This window comes from Rhinopithecus roxellana, chromosome 4, assembly GCF_007565055.1.
Source record: "Rhinopithecus roxellana isolate Shanxi Qingling chromosome 4, ASM756505v1, whole genome shotgun sequence".
Classification (NCBI taxonomy): domain Eukaryota; kingdom Metazoa; phylum Chordata; class Mammalia; order Primates; family Cercopithecidae; genus Rhinopithecus; species Rhinopithecus roxellana.
In genome coordinates this window covers 32265124-32288783 of record NC_044552.1, presented here as the reverse complement: position 1 = coordinate 32288783, position 23660 = coordinate 32265124, and the positions used below count along the sequence as shown (strand labels likewise).

The window sequence follows — 23660 nt, the reverse complement described above, 5'->3', positions numbered from 1 at the left end:
AAAATATTTGTCATAAAAAGTAGGTGTTGGGTCTGATAGCATTGATGGCCCTTGTATAAGTAAAAGTCCAAGCATGGCACAACTGGCTTCTCTGCTCAGGGTCTTACTAAGCTGAAATCAAAGTGTCGGGAGGGCTGTAATCTCATCTGAGGCTCAGGGACCTCTATTTAGCTCAGTGGTTGGTAGCAGAATTTGGTTCTTGTGATTATACCACTGAAACCCTCCTTTTCTTGCTGGCTGTCAGCTGGAGGTTGCTTTCAGCTCCTAGAGGCCGCCCCCAAGTCCTAGCCGATGGGTCTCTCACAACATGGCAGCTTGTTTCTTCAAGGCTAGTTGGAGAATCTCCCTCCAGTCAGCTACAGGACTCTTATATAAAGTTACTGGAGTAACTCTCCTATCATATTTCCAGGTCCTGTCCACTCTCAAGGGGAGAGGATTATATAGGTATATGTACCAGGGAGCAGGGATCTTGGGAGCCATCTTACATTTCTGCCTGCCACAGCCAATATTATCCTATCCTCATATCTGTAACTCTTCACTGTCAGTGAAGTTCAGTTATTTGAAAAAGGACTGCAATAATTACTTTAAGCATTCACACAGGTATTGAGTACCTACTCTCTATACCAGGTACTTTTCTAGGCACTGAGGTGAATAAGGCAAAACCCTTGCTCTCCTGGAGGTTATCTTCTAGGGCTAAGAGCAGTGAAGAAAATCAAATGTAATAGAAGGTTAGAAACGGTAAGGGAATGAAGGGAGCAGTAGTAGGGTATGTAGGGTGGTTAGGGAACCAAGACCTGAATGGTGAGTGGCCAGTAGTGTGAAGCTTTGGGAACAAAACATTCTGGTAGAGGGAAGGTAATGATAAGGATCCTAAGACAGTAATAAGCTTTGACTGCTTTGACTGTGTTTAAGGAACAGTAAGGCCAGTGTGGCTGGAGCAGAATGTGCCAAGAGAGGATTTGGAGATGAGTTCGGGGAGGTGGTTGGGTTGCAGAGCTGTAGATCTTGGTGGAGTATGATTTTTATTCAGCATGAGATAGGAAGGCATTGAAGGGTTTTAAGCAATGGAGTGACTGATCTGATTTATATTTTCAAAAGATTTATGTGGAGAAATGGCATGTAAGGGTGGAAATGTATAAATACAAAGAGATACAATTTGTGAAGGAAAAGAATATCCTTCTAAGTAGAGATGACAAGAGCGCTGGCTAGACTGGGATCAAGGAAGGCTTCCTGAGGAAATAGCACCTGAGTTGCACTTGGATGATGGAAGGTGAAAAGAGGAAGCGTGGTCCCAACAAGGGATCAACTTACGCCAAAGCCCTGTGGCATAAGGGAGCATGTCAGTGTTAGGGAACATCAGGGGGAGTGATTAGTTAGGCAGGGCCCAGATTCCACAGGCCTTGAAGGCCCAGTTAAATGTTTTTTTTCTGTGGTTCTTTTATGGTGAGAGCCTTGGGATACCACTGAAAGGTTTTAAATAGCGACAGGAGTACTGGAAGGAGAGGATGAGGGAAATGGTTTATACTCAGTTTTGTAATTTGAGAAGTTCTTTCTGGCTGCTGCATGGAGGACAGTTTGGAGGAAGGTCTGAGTGGAAAGCGGGAGATCACTTAGGAGCTGTGTGAGGGTCCGAGTGAGAGGTGAAGGTGGAGTGAACTAGAATGGTAGCATGGAAGTTGCAAAGAAATAAATTGATTTGAAAGCTATCTTAGGAGGTAAAAACAAAAGACTTGCTGATGGATTAGGTTGGAAGGTGAGATCCAAGGCGGTGTCTTTCTGGCTTCCACAGCAGATTCACTGAGCTAGGGAACGTTGCATAAGGACAGGCTTTCATCAGGGAGGGGCATAGAGAGTGTGAATTGAGTTTTAAGGTACCTTTGAGAAAAGTAGGTGCAAATGTAAAGTAGGCAGTGGTAACATAGGGGTCTGGAATTTGGAAAAGAGATCTGTTAATATCTGTATGACCTCTTTTGTTAGTTTTGAAGTCTTAAATATGCCAGTCACTAAGGTGCTGGGGATGTAAAGATGAGTAAGATGTTATTCAGCATTTGTTGAGTGCCTACAGTCTCTATGTTCTTGTTATTGTCCTCTGGGAGCTTACTAACCGACAAGACAGGTCAGTAACAAAATCACAGCAAGGTATGATGGGGGCAGTGATAGGGGGAACAGAATCTGACTGAAGAGGTGACTTCGATTGGCAGCATCAGTGAAGGCTTCTGCTGAAGGGCTTGAAGCCTGTTCTGAGCCTTGAAAGAGGCAGAATTAGCCAGACAAGGAAAATACAAGAAGTTCCAATAGTAAAAGGCCTGGAGGTATGAGAGGAGAGACTTGACAACTCAGAAGAGCCAGCAGCTCCATATCCCTGGCTCTCACTAATGGGGAACAAGGTGAATAAGCAGGAGGGCTCCTCACCAGCAAAGTCTGCTTAAGTTGGATGTTTTTATGGTAGTAAGGGTTGTGGTGAGACTTGACATAGCTGTTTGGAAGGAGAGAAAAGAATATTCATAGCTGGAAGGGACTTCAGAGAACTTTTAGCCCTGTCTTCTCATTTACAAATGAGATTACCAAAAGCCAGAGAGGACAGCTGATTTGCTGATAGGAAAGGCAGGGCCCACATCTACATTGCTACAGGAACGTCAGTACCCCTTAACCGTGTATTCCCAGGCTCCCTCTGACATTTTTATACTAAAACAAAATGTGCAGGAAATACGCAGAATGCTGTCATTGAGTAATGCATGTGTCCCTATGGGCCATATATATATATGCTGTCATTGAGTAATGCATATGTCTATATGGGCCAAATATATATATATATATATATATATTTTTTTTTTTAAATGAGAGTCTTACTCTGTCGCCCATGTTGGAGTGTGGCATGATCTTGGCTCACTGTGGCCTCTGCCTCCTGTAATTTTTATGCCTCAGCCTCCCGAGTAGCTGGGATTACAGGGGTCCACCACCATGCCCAGCTAATTTTTTAATTTTTAGTAGAGATGGGCTTTCACCGTGTTGGCCAAGCTGGTCGCAAACTCCTGACCTTACGTGATCCACCTGCCTTGGCCTCCCAAAGTTCTGGGATTACAAGTGTGAGTCACCATGCCCGGCCTGAGATTTTAATTCTGACAGTATGACTTTGGATACCCTTTATTGCCTTTCCTAAGACAATCTCTAAAGCAGCACTGTCAAACAGCACTATAATGTGAGATACAAATGCAAGCCTTGTATGTAATTTTAAAATTTCTAATAGCTACTCTGATGAAAAAAGTAGAAAAGACCAGTTGAAATTCATTTAATATATTTTATGAAGACTAATATATCTAAAATATTACCATTTCAACAACTGCTCAATAAAAACATGTTTTTTTTGTAAGTCTTTGAAACACAATTTATATTTTACACTTATAGCTCATGTCAATTTGGACCTCCCATATTTCAAGTGCTTAGTAGCCACATGTGGCAAGTGGCCATCATTGTGGCCATTGCAGCTCCAAAGGGACAGGAGAGTTCATGGAAAGTAGGCACTGCATTCTATTGTCTCATGAGCCCAAGAAAGCAAACCTTGCTGAAAATCAGCAGATAAGGCAATTGAAAGGGAAGAAGGTAAGAGTAGTAATTCTTGGGTCTGATACAATGAGTGCCCCCAGGCCCCTTCATGTCAGACTTGAAGGGGATTTGGTGGTGGGAAGAGTGTGGAGAATGGAAAAGAGTTTGCCCTTTTATTGCCAGGAAGCTAGTAAGTTATTTTTTTCTTTCTAAATTGAGACTGCATTTCCCCACATTGTTACTCATCATGGTTAATTTCCATAGTACTCCATTCCTTAAGTCATCTTGGGAATAAATAGGCATTTGTAGGCTGGCCATCAGATAGTGCAACATTGTTTCTAAGGAAAAGACTTACGAATGCAAAGGCTTATATATAATTTGTTTTTGGAATGTCATCATCATTTGATTGCCAAGGGAGTGTTTGGAGAAGGAATCACAGTTATCTTTTGCCTGTGATCTCTAAGTTACAGCACAGGAGAAGGATAATAAACTTTGTTAGGTGGTATCTGGGTATTACCTGCTCTTTATTCCACTGTGGCTAGGCTGGGCTTGGCTCAGAATAGGCCTTTACCAATTGTTGGCTTGAATATTAGTTGAAGAGCAGACATTCGTGAAACGCAGCTATGTGAATCATTTATTTCATGAGCTTCCATTCTTAAATACTTGCTTTTCATAGGTCCTACCCAGTATAACTAAACTAACAAACTGAGTAACGTAGAAGTGTAGGAAGAACAGAGTCCTGGCCTTCCCGTGTTCTGAAAATGCACACCTATGCACTGTCTAGAAATGCCTGACCATGAGTTTTATATTTTTGTGAATGGAAAAATTGAATAGTGATATGTAGAGATTTTATGGTGTTGCTTCTCGGGATAATACCATTGTTAAGGTTTGTTTATATTCCATTCAAAGTATTTATAGACTTGACAGTTGAAAAAAAAACAAACAAACCTAAATCACTAGAGACTTTGAGAGCAAACACCAAGAAAGGTGCAGTATGATAATTAAGTGGTTTTGTAAGTTTAAATATATTTGGAAAAAAATGAGAAACATACAAAGTGTGATAAGGGAGTATAACCTTGGTTAGTAAAGTAGAAATGAGGAAACCAAATACCCACTGAATACAAAGGGAATGGAGAACTTCCTAATGAAAATATTTGATTATAAATAGTTGAGAGATATTTTTAAGATGAGGACGTATATTTTATAATCAATTCCTGAGACTCACATGGAGTCTTACATTTGTGTTTAATGTCATACTTATTTATTACATCCTTGTGGGACACCAGGAAGAAAGACCTAGTCACTGCCGTCCAGGATTTGCATTTGGACACATTTAGCTAATTCTGAAAAGTCTCTTGTTAGCCAAAATTCTGCCCGCATCAGTGTTTGCTCATGTCTCATTGCACTGTTTCTTGGCACAAGTAGGAGGTCATCTATATTTTTAAGAAAATACATTTTAAAAAATACATCCTTTTGATAAATCTCTTTTAATAATTTCCACTGTTTAAATTTTTCAAAATGTCTTTTATGTAAAAGAGAAATCCATTCTTGTTCTAAAAGAAGGAAACACTTGAGAATTACATTAAGTTTAATCATAAAACTTCCCAATCATTCCCTATCTTCCTACATTCCGACTTCCCTCTCTGGAGGTTACTGCTGTAAGCAGTATGATGTGTGTACTTGGAGTTGTTTTTTCTGTGTATGTTTATTTAATAAATATTTAGGTACCTTCTAGATGCCACGCATGTACATATACATATATGTATTTAGACACACATATATCCTCACATGTATTTCATATATTTAAATAAATGGATCCTATTGTACGAGGTCTGCTTTCTCATGTCACTTACCATGCTTTGGCGCTCAAGTCAGAACATATAGATCTATTCCATTCTTATTGATGGCTATATTGTATAGATGCACTGTAATATATTTTCCATTCACTGTATTGATGGACGTTTAGTCTCCCCAGCTTTTTGCAGTTACAAGCAATGCTGTAATTAATAACCTTATATATTTCTAGAAGCACAATTGCTGGGCCATAGGAAATGTATATTTAAAATTTTGATAGACTGCCAAACTGACCTCCAAAAAGCTGAACCAGTTTATACTTACAACAGTATACTAGAACGTTATTTTCTACATACATGATTTTGTTAGTTTTAGAGCTTGAAGGACTACAGAATGTGGCCTAACTTCCCTTTCCCTCTTTCAAGGGACTTAAAATGATCTGCCCAGATCTTACCCTCACAGAACTATGAGCACTTCTCCATTTCTGATCTTTGTTTCTATGAAGACATTGTAGTTTAAGCGCATTTTATATTGCAAGGTTCTACGACAGTGTTTATTTGTTTCTGTCTCTTCTCTGTTGTTACTCAAAACAAACTTCCTTTTCAGTCTCACATTTTCCATTAGTGCCACTGAGTGTCTCCTCCTCTTGCTGTGTTGTCTGCATGGAACATCTTTCATTTAATATCCTTAAAAAGCTACCTTCTTTAATTACTTAAATCTCATTTTATCCATAGGGCGTATGGGTTACTTTAGATTTACCATGGCTACAGCAAAGAGAGTATTTTATGAATCTTGTTTCGTCATCAGCAGCTGATTCCTGTTTGTCAAGTAAAACATAAGCTTCTTCGCTTATATACACTCTGAGAAGCTGGCATTTGTCTGTTACAACGTTTCTGCTGGCATTTGTCTTTTACAACATTTCTGCTACAATTTGTCTGCTATAATTTGTCTGCTTTATATTTGTCAAATAATGTGATGCCATTTCAACTAATGAAGTCTAGCAACATTTAAAAAATTTGTTAACAACAATTCATTTTTTTCTTTTAGAAATGACTTTCAGAAAGTATTCTGCTTATAAAGTGTAAATAGTTTCTCTTCTTCTTATGTCAGTGTATTTATTTCTAAGGTACCTGCATTGTAAGCTTCTGTTACAAAGGCATAGTTCCAATATCTTCTTTTGATGGGCTATGAGAATTTGTGTCAGTGACATCCTAAGTTGGTACTTTAGCTGAGTTGGTCAAATACCAGTATTATGACTTTAGGTAAGGAATCAACTGATGAAATTCTAAGGAACAGAGATCAGCTTTGATGCATATTTCAATCATGATAAAAGAAAGAGAATTCAATATTAGATGTGAATTAAATTTGCTCCATGAATGTTGTTCAAAACTGAGGATAGCAGTCTAATCATAAGCTCATCAATTATTCATTAGTGTCTTGAGGGTATTAGTGCACAGAATACAGAAGAACCATCCACTACCCTTTAGAGTTTTTGTTCTCAGAAGGAAAAAAAAATTTCTCTCTTTTTTTAAATTGGGTTTTATTCTCCCACACTGTAGGTGAAGTGTATGTACACATAGAAGAAGGTGAAAGGCAGGCCACATATTTGCTTATTCGTGGGGGTTTGTGGAAATATGGTGGTAAAATTAAGTTTGAAATATTAAAGGCTGGCAGTTTTATAGGAAAAGTCTATTTTCCTAATATTAGGAGAGACATGGACTTCTTGGACTTAAACTCTTTTTTTGAGATAAGGTCTTGCCTTGTCACCCAGCCTGGAGTGCAGTGGCGTGATTATGGCTCACTGCAGCCTTGACTTCCAAGGCTCATATGAATCTCCTGCCTCAGCCTCCAGTGTAGCTGGGACCACAGGTGTGTGCTACCATGCCTGGCTAATTTTTTGTTTTGAAGAGATGAGGTTTCACTTTGTTTCCCAGGCTATAAACTCTTTTTGCCTAAGCTTTTTTTGTTCCTAAAATGAAGTTGTTGGCTTGAGCTGTGCCTGTTCCTTCCTTTATTCTTACATACACACTGTAGATTTGGATTTGGAAGAATTCTTGGTCAATTCAGTGGCCCCTTAGCTCAGCCAGTATCAATGGCTGTAGTTTTTGGACAGTAACTCTTAGATTGCATGGGGATACCTGTTTCTGAGTTTCTTTTTCTTCTGCTTCTTCTTTTTTAAAAATCACAGTACAGGGTGTTATGTTGGAGTTAGAATAAAGTTAATGTTCATAAAACAAATGGGGAAGAGGTTATATGGGGGAAAAAGAGCAAAACACTAGTATAATTTGTGGAATATTTCCTTTAGATTATGTTCTAGAATGGCACAAATAAACTTATAAATCAAGATTTTATTTTGTACAGATTTCTCAGAGTTGATCTTTTTTATTTTACAATTCCACAGAAAATAGCCAAGATACCAGGTTTAACAAACAGTAGTCAAAGTATGCATAGTAGAACATTTTTATAACATTGTACAAATGAAAAGCCAATTTCCTTTACACAGACAATAATGCAAATGTTCACAGTAGCTTTGCTACAAAGAAATTAAAGTGCTGCAATTGATGATTCCACTGCTTTAATGGGAGTTCATGCTATAATAACCTTTATTAATTAGGAAAATATCATATAATTTAAATCTGAGCAAGAATATTACAGACTCATAAGTTGCCACTGAAGAAATTAAACAGAAATGGCTTGTCTTGTATTTTCAAATATTATTACAACTAATAACCTCTGCACTCATCATGACTTTTCATTGCTTTTTGGCTCTAGGTGCATATATTTTTCTGCTCCCTGAATACAGATCATGCAGTTTTCAATGGCTTGGGACCAACAAGGCTGAGAGTATGGAAAAGGATAGTTATGTAATCTCTGAGATCCATAAGTGATACCAACTTCTTAGCGTTACAGTCTATGTCTTGTCATTCCTAAAAGTCATCTTATCTTATTTTATGGGAGATTGCCTTATAGGAAGTCACATACTAGAGCAAATGAGAAGTAAGAGACTGAAGGGAAAGTTCGGAGGCTGAATGAGGTAGGTTATAGGTAAACATTTAGAAGTTAGATTATGAAATCTGGTAAGTTTTTGTACCTGATCCTTTCTGAAGGGAAGGAAGAAGAAGAAGAAAGCTTCAGGATTTGGGGGAATTTAAAATCAGAATGAAGCTCAGTGGGGTCATTTGATACTTATTTTATTGGAAGATGCCCGATTTGAATGATTTTGTTTGTTTTTTCATAGTTACTTGGGAAAGGTTGTTTTAATAAGAGATTGAATCCAGAGAGACTGGAGAGTGCTTGAATTGAATAGAAAATAAAAATAATTTGGCAAATTATAAATTGGGCCTTTTTTGCCTTGGGAGTCTTGATATTTTGTGATTAAATAATAAATAATAAAGGAGTAGCTTCTCCCAGCCACCACAGAGTTAGTTATTATACAAAGTGAGCCTGGAGCATTTCATAGTCTAGAAGAACACTTCTCAAAAGATGGCCCAAGGCTACTGGTCCAAAACATATTGGCAAATAGCAGGAAATCTCAGTCTTTCATTTATGTATATCCTTTGGCAACTTACTGATAACCAGTCAAGTGAAGCATTAAGAGTATGCAAAATGTGGCATACAGAAACTCACATTAGCATAATACTACAGTTTACAAAGGCTTCTAATTTAAGTTTTCTACTAAGAGGTTTGGATACTATGCAATGCATAGCAAGTTTGCAAAGCTCCACATATGAACATATGAACATGCATAAGGTAGAATTACTTTACATTTTAGAAAGACATATATCATCAGTATATGTTGAGTTGAGCTTTTCATTGGTTTCCATTCTTAATTTTTTGTTATAAATTGCTGTTTAGTCTTTATTTAAATTTCTTATAGGTTGTTCACTTAACCCTGTAGTATATATTGATACATATTTGTATCAATAGTATTCTTGTTTTGTAACTTTTAAGTAACTAGATTGTACATTGCAGTTCCAATGTAAATTATTCTCTTTGTATTAGCAAAGCACATGTATGTATAATCTTCCCAAAGAGAACTGAAAAATAGCATTTCATTCTTATCACCCTTGGCATGTTTTACCTGGTCTGAAGATGGTATGTTAAAGTTTGAGAACTGCTCCTCTGAGGATTTAGCTGGCAGGTCTAGAAGTCAGAGTCAGAATCATTTCTGATATCTTACATTCACTTAGCAAGTTCTTATAAGTTCAGGACCTTGACAAACCCTTTCTGAATCTGCTACTTATTGGGTATGTGCTTTGACGAGTTACCTAATCTTGCCTGTGTCTCAATTTCCTGTTTGTAAAATGGAAATTTTAAAAGTACCTACCTAATTTAATTCTTTGAATATTTAATAAGATGATATATGTAAAATGCTAGGACTGTGTCTGGCTTATAAGTAAGTCTTCAATAAATAGTAGCCATTATTGTTAGATGAGAAGTACTTTCAGTGTCCCTACTGTAAAATGGTTAACTTGTTACCAGATTCTAATTTGGTTTTAAGCTCGTTTTCAGATTAAAACATCCAGTGAATATATATTTAGTCAACAAATATTTTAATGCTTTTTGTGTGGAGGTTCATTGTTAATTATATTGTGTGTTTCAAATGATTTATTTAATCATTTAAAATAATCAAGGGTCACTTTCTTATAAAATCTTTACTGCTAGTAAGTAGTAAAGTTGTCATATTGGCCATTTTCTTATTATTTGCTGTGTTGACAATGTTATATTATCTTCAATCAGTGGTTTCATTTTGGGAACTTTTTTTATTTTTTAAGACAGGGTGTATTAGGGTTCTCTAGAGGGACAGAATTAATAACGTAGATGTATATATGAAGAGGAGTTTATTAAGGAGTATTGACTCACACGATCACAAGGTAAAGTCCCAACAATAGGCCCTCTGCAAGCTGAGGAACAAGGAAGCCAGTCCGAGTCTCAAAACTTCAGAAGTAGGGAACCCGACAGTGCAGCCTTCAGTCTGTGGCCAAAGGCCCCAGAGCCGCTGACAAACTACTGGTGTAGGTTCAAGAGTCCAAAAGCTAAAGAACTTGGGGTCTGATGTTCGAAGGCAGGAAGCATCCAGCATGGAAGAAAGTTGGAGGCCAGAAGACTCAGCAAGTCGGCTGTTTCCCTTCCTGCTTTTATGCTGGCAGCTGATTAGATGGTGCCTACCCAGATTGAGGGTGGGTCTGCCTCTCTTGTCCACTGACTCAAATGTTAATCTCCTTTGGCAACACCCTCACAGACACACCCAGGAACAATACTTTGCTTCTTTCAATCCAATCAAGTTAACACTCAATATTAACCATCACACAGGGTCTTGCTTTGTCACCCACGCTGGAGTGCAGTGGCATGAACATGGCTCACTGCTGCCTCAACCTCTTGGGCTCAAGCAATCCTCCTGCTTCAGCCTCCCTAGTAGCTGGGACTGCAGGTGCACACCACCATGCCATGCTAATTTAAAAACAAAAAGTTTTATAGAGAAGGGGTCTCGCTATGTTGCCCAGATTATGGGAACCTTTTTATAATTCACTTCTCATTTTGTGAGAGAGAATTTTTAATTAAAACTAGATAACATTTGGAAATTTCACTTAAGCACATGTTAACTTAATACTTCCCTTGCACAAGTAGGGACACTACCTTCAGCCCTGCCTCTTTGTGGAATTCCCACTCTTCTCTCAAGTTACCTATTTATTTTATGACACAAATGACTGTTTTTGACATGTAGATCATGAGAAGGAGGCAGTGCCATCCACTTACTAAGAATTAGTAAAGCTGGCCGGGTATGGTGGCTCACGCCTGTAATCCCAAGCACTTTGGGAGGCTGAGGTGGGCAGATCACCTGAGGTCAGGAGTTTGAGACCAGCCTGGCCAACATGGTGAAATCCTGTCTCTACTAAAAATACAAAAATTAACCAGGCATAGTGGTGTGCGCCTGTAATCCCAGTTACTTGGGAGGCTGAGGCAGGAGAATCACTTGAACCCAGGAAGTGGAGGTTGCATTGAGCCGAGATCACCCCACTGGCCTCCAGCCTGGGTGACAGAGCAAGACTCCCTTTCAGAAAAAAAAAAAGAATTAGCAAAGCTGATTTTTATTCTCATTTTTCTAGGTTAAAAATTAATATCAATCCAGGCATGGTTGTGTGCACCTGTAGTCCCAGCTACTTGAGAGGCTAAGGCGGGAAAAGCACTTGAGCCTGAGTCTAGCCTGGGCAACATAGCATGACCTCATGTCTAAAATACATACATACAAACACACCAGTATAAATGTTAATGTTTTCTTTCCGAATTCCTGTGGTTTGTATTGCAGTCTCCCTGGAATATGAGCAGCCCACTTTGGAGAGCACATAGCCAGTTATTTGTATATTACCCCTTACTCTCATATAAGAATATAACTGATAATTTTCTGAGTTCTGTTCATTTAGTATTCTATTTAGCATCTTTGTGGTTGTTTTGGTATGGTACTTGTGGAAGTATTTGACTTTCTAAATCTCATAAAATCATGGCCTGGCCTACGAGTTTTAGAATTTACATTACTTGTTGTCTAGTCCTACTTTCCTTAGTAGACAGTGAGTTCTTCAAACGTAGAGACTTCCATTAATCCTTGTGTTTCTGTCGCCTAGCACTGAGCCTGTATTGTAGAGAGAGCTCAATAAATCTTTAATTGAATGAATTATATACATATTCAGAAACTAGTTTGGCCATTGGCAAAGAAGTGGAGAATCAATGTGATAACTGGAAACTGGAATTACATGCATGCTCAATAAAATAATCTTGTCAAATATGTTTCATGATACCATTCTTCAGTGGTCAAACCTGAGCATATTTATAAACATTTATTTGCAAACATAAAATTACAGAAATGACGAGACTTTGGAACTTAACTGGACACTCAAGTCTTTCCCAGAGGAAAATGTATGTCAGGAATCCTGTCATGTGAACTCCAGTCATGTTCTTACATAGCACTTTACGAACTGGAGGATAATTCTCTTCTGCAAGGTTTAGAATTGGGTCTGCAAAATATCAGAGTCAAGGTTACCTCTAGCAGCATGGTCAGTCTTCACCTGTTTCCTTAGACTTTTGGATGACAAGGGTAGAGTATATATCAAGAGAAGTGAGTATCCTTCCTTTGAGAAGTAGAATGTGATTTTTTTTTTTTTTTTGGAGAGTGTTTAAGATGCAGACAGGACATCATTTATCTCCCCAAGCGATATTAATTTAAAGTTTAAGGAATACTCCTTCAAATTACATACCACATGGGTACCAAGAGCAGAAAGAAATTGCTAAACCATATGCTTGTAAATGCCATCTCTTTCCTCAAGAGAAAGATCATTTATATTTTGCAATTAAAGAGCAGAAGGTCTTTTTTCCCATAAAGGCTTTTCAGTCAGGAAATACACCGGGCAGAGAGGGCTTCCCAGGGGAGATTCATACAGTGTTCAAGGACTCTTTGGCATCTCCACCTTGTGGAACTTTGCTCTTTGACTATTTCCTGATTAAACAGTGGAGAATAAACTTTAATTCTAAAAAAATGTAGTTAGCCCTGGTTAAAGTAAAGTTTGTAAACAGTTGTATAAGTGAGCTTTAAGTAAAGAATTTGATGTTTGGGTTAACTTGGTTTTTTCCCCCTTAAGGGGCAATTATAACGTTACAGTGCTGTGAACTACATATGGTACTCTCAGTTTATTGATGGACATTGTTTATTATTTTGGTTAGAACAAATGGGTGTTGGTTTCTTACTGCATAATAAGCAGGCAATAACCCTCAGGATTTTAGTACTGCTGCTTAAGTCATTTTTGATTTTTAATGCATTTGAATTCATGAAAGTTAAGTAGCCAAGAAAAATAGTATAGTTTCTATACCACCATCCCTGGTAAATAAATTCATATGAGGTCCCAGAATCCAAAACTAATAATTGCATGTGGTACCATGAAAGGTACCGCTTCCTGGTAGAGATATTCCTGTCCTCTCTCAGTGTAAGTCCTTCTTCCCCCTGCCTTTCCTACTGTTCTTACCCCCACCTTGAAGGAACAGTTTGAGTGAATGGATTACCCTTGCCCTATGCTGTGAGGATCAGCAAGTTTAGACTCCAGGACAGTCAATAGGGGCAAACTGAAGAACACTTTGCATCTGGGAAAATCTGCCTTAAGTCTAGAAAAAGTGAGACGGAAACTCTCTTAGATGAAGATCTTTAGTTGGGAAATATCAGATGCGGTGTCCTAGTAGGCCATGCTCCCCAGGTAGCTGATTTACCTGTCTTAGTGTAATGAACTTTTTTTTCCCTTGCTGGTTTTAGTGTAATGAACTTTATGTCCTTGCCTTCAAGTTGTTAATTAATTTTTCTATGCGGAGATAATACATAGCCCCTCTGCTTGCCATTTCTGCCTTAGTCACTAAATCAAGTTCTATTGCTTATGGCAAATCCAAACACTTGTTATCTCATATACAAAGCAATTTATTTTGTAATTTTGTGGGCAAACTTACTAAAATATTTGTTTATCGTTTTACTACAAATAAACATTATAACATTTGTAAACATTACAGAAGTATGTAGCGCACTATGCAAAATTTTCCCACAGCCCCAGTCTAGTAACTTAACCCTTGGTTAACAATTTGATGTATATTCTTGAATTTTCAGTGTATTTTTTTAAACAAGATATTTCACTATACTATTGTTTTATAGATTGTCTTTTGTATGTAAATACACATACTTAAGATTTTTTTCAGTTCATTAGTATCTAACTTTATTCTTTTTAAATCATTTATAATATTTCATTGTATAGACATACCATTATTTGTTTAACCAATTCTCTTTAAATGGGCCTTCAGGGTTTTTTCCAGTGTTTGTACATTACAGAAAGTGCTGAAGCTGACATCTGTATACATTCATTTTGTGCTCTTATGTGAATATTCAGCTTACTTTTTTCCAAATGGCTAGCCAATACCTTTTATTGAAAAATATTCCGTATTTTCTCCCATTTAATTGAAATGCTACATTTATATAAATGATGCTCCTAGACTTAACAATATGGTTACGTCCTGATAAACCCATGGTAAGTTGAAAATATGGATCTTTTTATAATATTGGATCATTCTATCCCCAAACAACTTATGTCTCTGTATTTTTCTTAAATCTTTCAGTGGAGTTTTATAATTTCCTTACATGTCCTATGAGTTTATTATTACATGTTACCTGTGTTTTGCAGTTATAAACTGCAGATCTTTTTACTAATATTTTCTAGCTGGTTGTTTTTGGCATGGAAGAATGCTAGATATTTTCATATAATTATTTTATGTGGTCACTTTAGTGAACGCTCTTATTTTCTCTAGTATTTTTTCAGTTGATTCTCATGGATTTTTCATGTGGGCAGTCATTATCTGCAAATATTGATTTTTTTTTTTTTTTTTTGCCTCTTTGTTTCCTAATCCATTTAACTTAAATTTGGTTTTTCTTTTTTATCCTTTTGAGACAGTTTCCTGCTCTGTTGCCCAGGATGGAGTGCAGTGGCACAATTATAGCTCACTGCAGCCTTTAACTCCTGGGCTCAAGTGATCCCCCTGACTCAGCCTCCCAATTAGCTGGGATTACAGGCTCATGCCACCATGCCTGGCTAATTTTTAAATTTTTTTGTAGAGACAGGGTCCTGAACTCCTGGTGTCAAATGATCTTAACATCTTAGCCTCCCGAAGTGCTGGGATTACAGGCATGAGCTCCTGTGCCTGGCCAACATTTTAAAATACACATAGGTAGACTAAAACTATCACTTTGTAGATAAACTATCCCATTGGTGAAACAATACTCATTTTCTGCATAAAACTGTGGCATTGGTAACTTTGTTAGTACCTTTGGATCTTTGCAATAAGATTTAAATTAAATTATATCCTCAATGAATTTTTTCTGTGGATTTTTTTTTTTTTTTGTATACTTGTACACCTGAGCAAGGGATGGAAACCTACAGCAGCAAGAGTCTAAATCAGTGGCTGTTTTTCCAGGTTGCTTAGTAGAATCACTTCAGAATGGTGATTCCAATGCCTGGGCCTCATTCTAGACTAATTAAATAAGAGTCTCTGATGAGTGGGACTCAAGCATCTTTTTTTTGTTGTTGTTTTTAAGCTCCCCATGTGATTCCATTGTTGGGCAAGCTCACTGAGAATCACTAGTCTAATTAAAATTATTTCTGCATGCCAATAAAATTGTATTTATTTTATCCTAAGTGGCTATTTTCTGTACATGAAACAGTTTCATGTTTCCATTTGGAAAAACATAATTAAAATGCAAGTTTAGCAAAATGAAATTAGATGTATTGAGAAGTAAAGCTCCAGAGAACTTATTATGGTAGATATATACTTATGTAATATTAATGTTTATGATGTATCAGTTTAAGAATTATAAATTTCCCTTCTGAGCTGGTTAACCAAAAATCAATCGTTGTTCATCAAGAGTCATTTAATAAGTAATTTGAGTATTAGCCATGACCTGAATTAAATATTAAGAAAATATACCAGAAAATATATTTACTGGGTATACACATTGCATTTTTTTCAGCCAGGAAGAGCGTTTTGTTTAGAGTCATGGATGATCATTGAAATATTGGATAGTGATGTGAGAGTTTGTATTGAAGAGGTTTTGAAGTCAGGTTCCAGTAGCTTTCCGAATTTCCTGGCAAACACAAGAAATGATCATAGGAACATCAGTTGGGTAACCCAGCAGGAAACAAACAAAAAAACTCCCAGTCTGATCCTTTGCCTAGAGTACAGTCAGTCCTTGAGGTCAGTCCTTGATCACGGGATAGGCCAGGGGCTAGGAAACTGTGTCCTGCAAGTCTAATCTAGGTCTTTTCTAGAAATAGCTTTATTGGAGATAGCCATGTTTATTCATTTTCTTATTGCCTATGGTTGCCTTTAGGCTCCTACCATAGAGCTGAATCATTTGACATAGACTGTATAACCTGCAAAGCTTTAAACTATGTACCATCTGAACCTTTATAGAAAGTTTTCCAACTCCTGTATTACACTGTTGTTGTATATACACATTAAGACTATTGTATCATACATTACTTGCTCATACTCTCAAATAGATCCTCTTAAGCTGAATTTGGTCTTTCATACACAAGTGACTAGAGATTATTCTGTTTTTAGGGCTTTCAAATGGAGGCTGCAGTTGAGGGAGAAGGATTTCCCTTGGCACTTAGGGGATTATCCTGCTAGTTCTCTGATGTTCCTACTATAGGGAACTAGGATTTTGCTCACTTACCTGGGGTAGGTGTTTTCTTGCCTAGCTCATTTTCCATGTTCTTCTGCATCACTGCTATTGCTCTTCCTTTTGAGGGTGGGTGTATGGTACTAGGTTAACTGAAGCACGCAGATTCGGAATCTGGTCCATGAAGATCTTCCATTGCAGTCACAGGAGAGAAAGATCATTTTTCACACACCTTGCTAATGATCTGGATGTGGGAGTTTAAAGATTAGGAGCTGTTCAACCTTTAATTGTGGTTCAAGTGGAGAACTCAAAAAGGTGTGGAGGTCTAGCAGAGAAAACATATCTGGCTCAATTTCTCTAGTCTCTGATGCAGCGGAGGGGTAGCTGGCTACCTCTGAGCTAACTACCACCTTCTTCACCTGCGGCATCTGAATGCTAGCCAAGGCTCTGACATACTTGCCGGTTACTTACACTTATCAAAGCAGTACCTTCAATTAGCTGGCCATGATGGTATACACCTGTAGTCCCAGCTACTTGCCAGGCTGAGGTGGGAGGATCACTTGAGCCTAGGAGTTCCAGGTTACACTGAGTGGTGATTGCGCCACTGCACTACAGCCTGGGCAGCAGAGCAAGACTAACTTTTTTTTTTTTTTTTTTTAAATACTTGCAAGTATATTCGGTATTAAAAAATAGAAACATTTTAAGCTTTCTAAGACTATAACCCCCCATCCCACCCCCGCCACTTTCTTACATGTAAAGCTGTTAATCATGTTTTCCCTTTGATTTTCAGTTACTTTTGTAGAAAGGCATTGCATACAAAAGCAAAGAAGGTGCCTGGAAATGAGACAAAGTGTAATGATGTTCTGGTAAACACTGACAGCCTGATCATCAGAGCAACAAGTTTGGAATAGAAGCCACAGTCTTGAGAAAACTGTTAAGAGTTACTCTTCTGTTGGATGTGGGGAGCTTAGGACGCTACTGCAAATGTTCATTAATAAATGTCAAGTTATTTTTGTGACTCCAGAAGATTATTATTAATTATTATTATTATTTTTGAGATGAAGTTTCGCTCTTGTGGCCCTGGCTGGAGTGCAATGGCACCAACTTGGCTCACCGCAACCTCCGCCTCCTGGGTCCAAGCGATTCTCCTGCCTCAGCCTCCCAAGTAGCTGGGATTAGAGGCTCCCACCACCACACCCAGCTAATTTTGTGTTTTTAGTAGAGACAGAGTTTCTCCATGTTGGTCAGGCTGGTCTCAAACTCCTGACCTGAGATGATCTGTCCGCCTCAGCCTCCTAAAGTGCTGGGATTACAGGCATGAGCCACTATGCCCGGTCCCAGAAGATTTTTTTTTTTAAATAAAATATTTGAGATGGTTTCATACCAAAACTTCTTATTTAAAATCTGATTATTTCACTTACTCTGTTTGTAATTTAGGCCTAGATCTATGCCTGAATGACTTTTCTATTGGATATAATTGTACCCAACCTTACTCAGTATATTTATGCAAAAGAGAAGTTATTCTGATTGTTGATTTTTCTTTTCCTAAGGTACTGTAAGGAATATGGGACTTGTGTTTGGGCTCAGTTTTCTAGACTGATGGCTCCAAGTGCTGTTAGTGTTTGGAGACTGGCATTTTTGCTTTCCTCGTGTGAAGAAGGGAGTACAGTTAAGGGAAGCAGGCTGAATTCCTTCCCAAAATAAATGGGTTAATAAAGATACCATTGATTAACTCTCTCACAGGAATTTTTGTAAGCACTTTAAATTTTTACTTAGCTATGTTTATGGTATGTGATTTTCTGCGTGTACTCCCCCTCCCCCCACTAACTCTCATTCCTTCTTCATATGATAGATCAGCGACTATCATCTGTTCCACAAGATGAGTAACAGCCACCCTCTTCGCCCCTTCACTGCAGTGGGGGAAATTGATCATGTGCACATTTTGTCTGAACATATTGGTGCCTTGTTGATTGGGGAAGAATATGGCGACGTCACATTTGTTGTGGAAAAGAAACGTTTTCCTGCCCACAGGGTAATTTTAGCAGCCAGGTGCCAATATTTTCGGTAAGTGTGTAATACTTTTTTTGAAAATTCAGTTCACTTGTAGAAAACACTGGCATTTTCTGCTCTGTGAAAAATATATAATCAAGTATAATGACAAATTCTCGCAGTCCCTCAATTCAGTATCTATAAAGATTTCATCCTTGTAGACTTTGTTATTTTTTGAGAATCACCTTTTGCTTTAGGAGCCATCTTAAAATGAAAGGGTTGGAAGGTTTCCCAAACCAGATAGTGCCCAATCAACCATTTTCAAGGTGTCAAGAATGTTTCTCAGGCTGTCTTCGTTACTCTCACTTTCTCCTCCCAGTAGATGGCTAATGGGACTAAAGCTTCTTTTTGTATAGGTAGACTGCCCTGTGGACCTGCTAATGGACACATATACCACTTGGTTTGGGACTCCTGAGGTCTAGGACCTGTTAGTAACCCAGCAGATCTAAGACGTGCACTTGTATGCAGCTGTTGTTGGTTACTTGGGTCCTTAATTTCCAGGGTTATAAATCTTAAGCTGATCTTTAAGTACTCTGCATTTTACCTAATATTTGTCAAAAGGGAGTCATCACTGAATTACTGAGTGAGTTATCATTTGTGTGTGATAATGGATCTTTTTCTATTTTTAATGATAAAGATGGTCCACAGAGTTATAGATTTATCTGGGAAACTTGGTATCTGAAATGGAGATTCTATTGGCTTAGAGAAAATTTCAGTTACCTTCTAATGATAACTGCAGTCTGGCTTTTATAATCAGAATTAAGCAAGACAGCAACACCTAGAGTCAGACACGTTGTGGTAACGTGTGTCTCCTGGAATATTTACTGTGTAGCTAGAGCTCCTATGGTTTTTCATGAACTTCCAGTTTTACACATATAAAATGCCACTGTGGATGAAACCAGGAGCCTAGAAAAGTGAGGAGTCTGTTAAAAGTTCTAACACTTTCCTATTCTTCCTAGTGGTCAACTCTACCAAAGCATCTGACCTTGGTCTAACCATTATTTGTTATCATCTTCTGTCCTCTGCACACTTTTCCTTTTCTATTTCTTCCCCCTTTTAAAATTTCGGTCCAGTCATTACTATTAAAGTATTTTACAAGAATCCACTTTTTATTAAGTCAGAACTTCTCGGCCTGTGTTTATTATTTATTAATACAGTATACCTTGTCCTCTTTTAAAAATAATTTGAAACAACTCTATGAGGGTTTCTTTTAGGTGGTTCGTATATCCTTAAAAGAAACTCAACTACTTTTAGAAATTTGAAGATTATATTGAGTGAATGGAATATACTCCCCCCACTTACTGACCTTGTTCTTGCTGTCTTTGTAGATATTGAACCTTTGTAATATTTGCTGGCTCACTAAGCTAAGCTCAGAGTCTACCTTAGACTACCTTAGAGCTAAGCTGTGCCTCTAAGTCTACCTTAGAGCTAAGCTCAATGCTACCTTAGACAGATTCTCAGTGCTGACAGTATTCATGTGCAAAGGAACGTTAACTGTCAGCTGTCAGAAGAGGCCTAAGTGTTGTCATAATAGCCTATCAATTCCCAGATAAGGAACTGTATAGGAGGAAACTCTTCATAGTAAACATTGAACCTTTGTGCTTGTCTCCTTGTTGAAGGTGGGGGTTCGTATTTACTGTTCCAAGGGAGCCTCATCAAAACCACTTTTAAAGCATTGAGAATCCAGATAAATACCATGGATCATACAGGATTGGGGATAAGTCTTGAGGTCTCCTCAAGAAGGAGAAGTTATTTAATTTGGTAATTTTAGGGTAATGGTTGGATGCTCTCTGGATTAATGGAAACCTTCAAGGGCATTTTTAGGCAGAGTATAACCCAGTGAAGAGGTATGCTCAGAATATTCATGAATCTTTTCTGGGTGGTTTCAACTATTTTCCCGGGGCAAGCAAGAATGCTAGGTCCTGGGGGAGGGTGGGACAAGTTCCAGGTAGGTAACCCTGAAATGCTAGTCCTCCTCTGAGAATTTTAGGAACAGAGAGAATCTCTCTCTTGCTTCCAGTCTCTTCCTCTCACTTTTGCTTCTTTTCTTTCTCATTCTGTATTCTTCTCTCCCTTTTCTGCACTTCTCCCTTGTCCTCTTCGTCCTTTCTTTCCTGATAGGTTGGAAGTTTAATTGGTTCATATTGTTCCTCTTGATTAATAGAGGTAGAAATTCAAATTCATTACCTAACTGGATTGTCTAGTTTTCATTTTTTTTAGATAAGCAATAATGTAGGGCTTTTTGTTTAATCTGAAAGGAAAAAAAAAATCACTGTAATCCTATCAGTAATTTCATTTTTAATTTATAAAGTGACAGATGAAAGTCTTTGTCTCCCAGCCATCTAATACCATTTCCCAGAAGCAAGTGATGTTAAGAGTTTAATACAAATTTCCTCTGATTTTTCTTGATTTAAAGAAATATCTGTATAGACATATGTGCATAAACATGTAAATATGTGGTTATATACTTTTTTCATGCAGTACATATGGATCTGCAATTTTACTTACTCGTCTGCCTATCCTGGACATGTTTTCAAAACAGTACCTATTGGTCTCTCTTGATCTTTCTAATGGCTGCATAGAATGCATATATCACAGTTTTTTTAACCATGTTGCTGTTGATGGACATTTAGATTTTTTCTAGTGTTTCAGTATGTTTTCTTAAACATTTTTCTTTACTGTATTACTTCTCTAGAATTGAGTCCTAAAAGAGAGATTACTGAGTTGAAGGGTATACACATTTTAGGTTTGACTAGATACTACTAAATTACTTTCCGTAAAGGGCTGCCCATTTATACTCTCAAAGCAGTGTGTCAAAGAACCTGTTTTTCCATTGCTTTTGCAGCACTGATATTAACAAGCCTTTTGATTTCTGCCGGTCTTACCGGGGAGAATGGCATCATATTAGTGTTTATCTTTATCTGATTATATCTTTTCCTACAGAGTTTTACTTCTTAAACTGCCTTATTGACCTTTAACATCTTTATGCCAACTTCATTGTGCCTCTCAAGAGATCACTCTCATCTTTCTATTTAATATCTAGCACATATCTTGAGCTTTCAGAGTATCTCATTAGTTCAGTGGTTTGTAGAATTAATTCAGTTTTGAAATCATTCCTCTTGCTTCCTTTGAAGAACCATTTTAAATGACTATTTTGCATTTTTTCACTTGGATCTTTGTGTCATTAAACAAATTTATATTTGCATAATGTTGATAACTGTTATTTCCAGTATTTTGTAGCAAATCCTATTTGAGAGTTTCTTCATGTGTTTCTTCCCTGATGTGCAGAGCATTATTGTATGGTGGAATGCGAGAGTCTCAGCCTGAAGCAGAAATTCCTCTCCAAGACACCACTGCAGAAGCATTCACAATGCTACTCAAATATATCTACACTGGGCGGGCAACGCTGACAGATGAGAAGGAGGAGGTGCTGCTGGACTTTTTGAGCCTGGCTCATAAATATGGATTTCCAGAGCTAGAGGATTCTACCTCTGAGTATCTCTGTACCATACTGAACATTCAGAATGTCTGCATGACTTTTGATGTTGCCAGTCTCTACTCACTTCCCAAGTTAACTTGTATGTGTTGCATGTTTATGGACAGGAATGCTCAGGAGGTGCTCTCAAGTGAAGGTTTCCTCTCCCTTTCTAAGGTGTGTCATTTGTCTACAAGTAATTTATAGGCAGCATTGTTTTATTTATACCTATACCATAGAAGTATAGTAGTGGACTAAGAATAATTAAAAAAGAAACCATTGGTATCAAAGAGATTATCTGGTCTGGCCACTTGCATCTAGCTACTAGGACTCTAGATCATAAAAGAGAGGGGCTGGTTTGTTGTGTTTTCTTTTAAGGTTCTTCTGGTAAGTTTTATGTTCAAAAGAGACTGTGCTGCTGAGTGGTTGTTTTCAATGTAGTGACAATCAAATAGGGTCCTTTTTGGTATTGCATACTACCTTTTGGTTTTGTTTTTCTCTGACAGAGAGTGTGACTAATAATTCCTTAGAGCAAGCAGGCAAATTCATAAAGGAGATCTGATGCATCATTTGATGTCTTTAAGTCACTGCTTTCTTTGCTGGCTTAAAATTCAGTGTTATAGGCCGGGCGTGGTGGCTCAAGCCTGTAATCCCAGCACTTTGGGAGGCCGAGGCAGGCGGATCACAAGGTCAGGAGATCGAGACCATCCTGGCTAACACGGTGAAACCCTGTCTCTACTAAAAAAAAATATACAAAAAACTAGCCGGGCGAGGTGGCGGGCGCCTGTAGTCCCAGCTACTCGGGAGGCTGAGGCAGGAGAATGGCATAAACCCGGGAGGCGGAGCTTGCAGTGAGCTGAGATCTGGCCAGTGCACTCCAGCTTGGGTGACAGAGCGAGACTCCGTCTCAAAAAAAAAAAAAAAAAAAAAAATTCAGTGTTATAGCTAGAGTAAAACTGTTTTGCTCAAATCTTCCTTTGAGCTCTGAATGGCGATTGTCTCTACATTTCCCTTGTTGTGTTCCTTCTAGAACCTGGATATTTCTAATGAGAAAACCTATTGAAAAACTACATATCTTGATTTGAGTGTAAATTAAGATCTGTGTTATCCTATTTCATTTTTTTATACTGAATTTTTAAAGACAATGATCTTTGAGGGTTGCACTATTATTGCTGGAGGTCAGTTTGGAGATCTGAGAGCCAAAAATATGGTAGTGAAGTAATACTGTGCAACAAAATACTTTGAATTTTAAATGCCAAATATATCTTTCTAACTTAACAATGTGCATTCCCTTGAAGAATCTGTGTGTATTGACAGCTTTTCACTTTGACGTTTTCCTTTTTGCTGTTTTAAAAAAGATGAATGCAGATGTGTTTGGAAAGATTAAATGTTTGATGTAGTGGTATAAGATACCTGAGCATAAAAGAAAGGTGCTACCATCCTGGTTGTTTACATAGCCATAATGAGCTGGAGGCTATGTGGCACAAAGCATAAGGGAAGGAGAGGGTCAAAAAGAGTTAATTGTTAATTGCCTAAGTTATGCTTGTTCTGTAAGCTTTTACTGATTGATCATGCAATGGTTGAACATCATATAACTGGAAT

At 37.8% G+C, this 23660-nt stretch overlaps 1 protein-coding gene across 1 annotated transcript in view; it reads left to right on the top strand.

The window, feature by feature from the left end:
* BTBD9 (BTB domain containing 9) overlaps positions 1-23660 on the top strand; it is a 487969-nt gene that overhangs the window by 23530 nt on the left and 440779 nt on the right. Inside the window, exons 2-3 of the mRNA XM_010389718.2 lie at positions 18387-18598; positions 21872-22235. Coding sequence (XP_010388020.1) covers positions 18414-18598; positions 21872-22235 — 549 coding nt within the window. The 5' untranslated portion in view covers positions 18387-18413. The remainder of the gene's footprint in view (positions 1-18386; positions 18599-21871; positions 22236-23660) is intronic.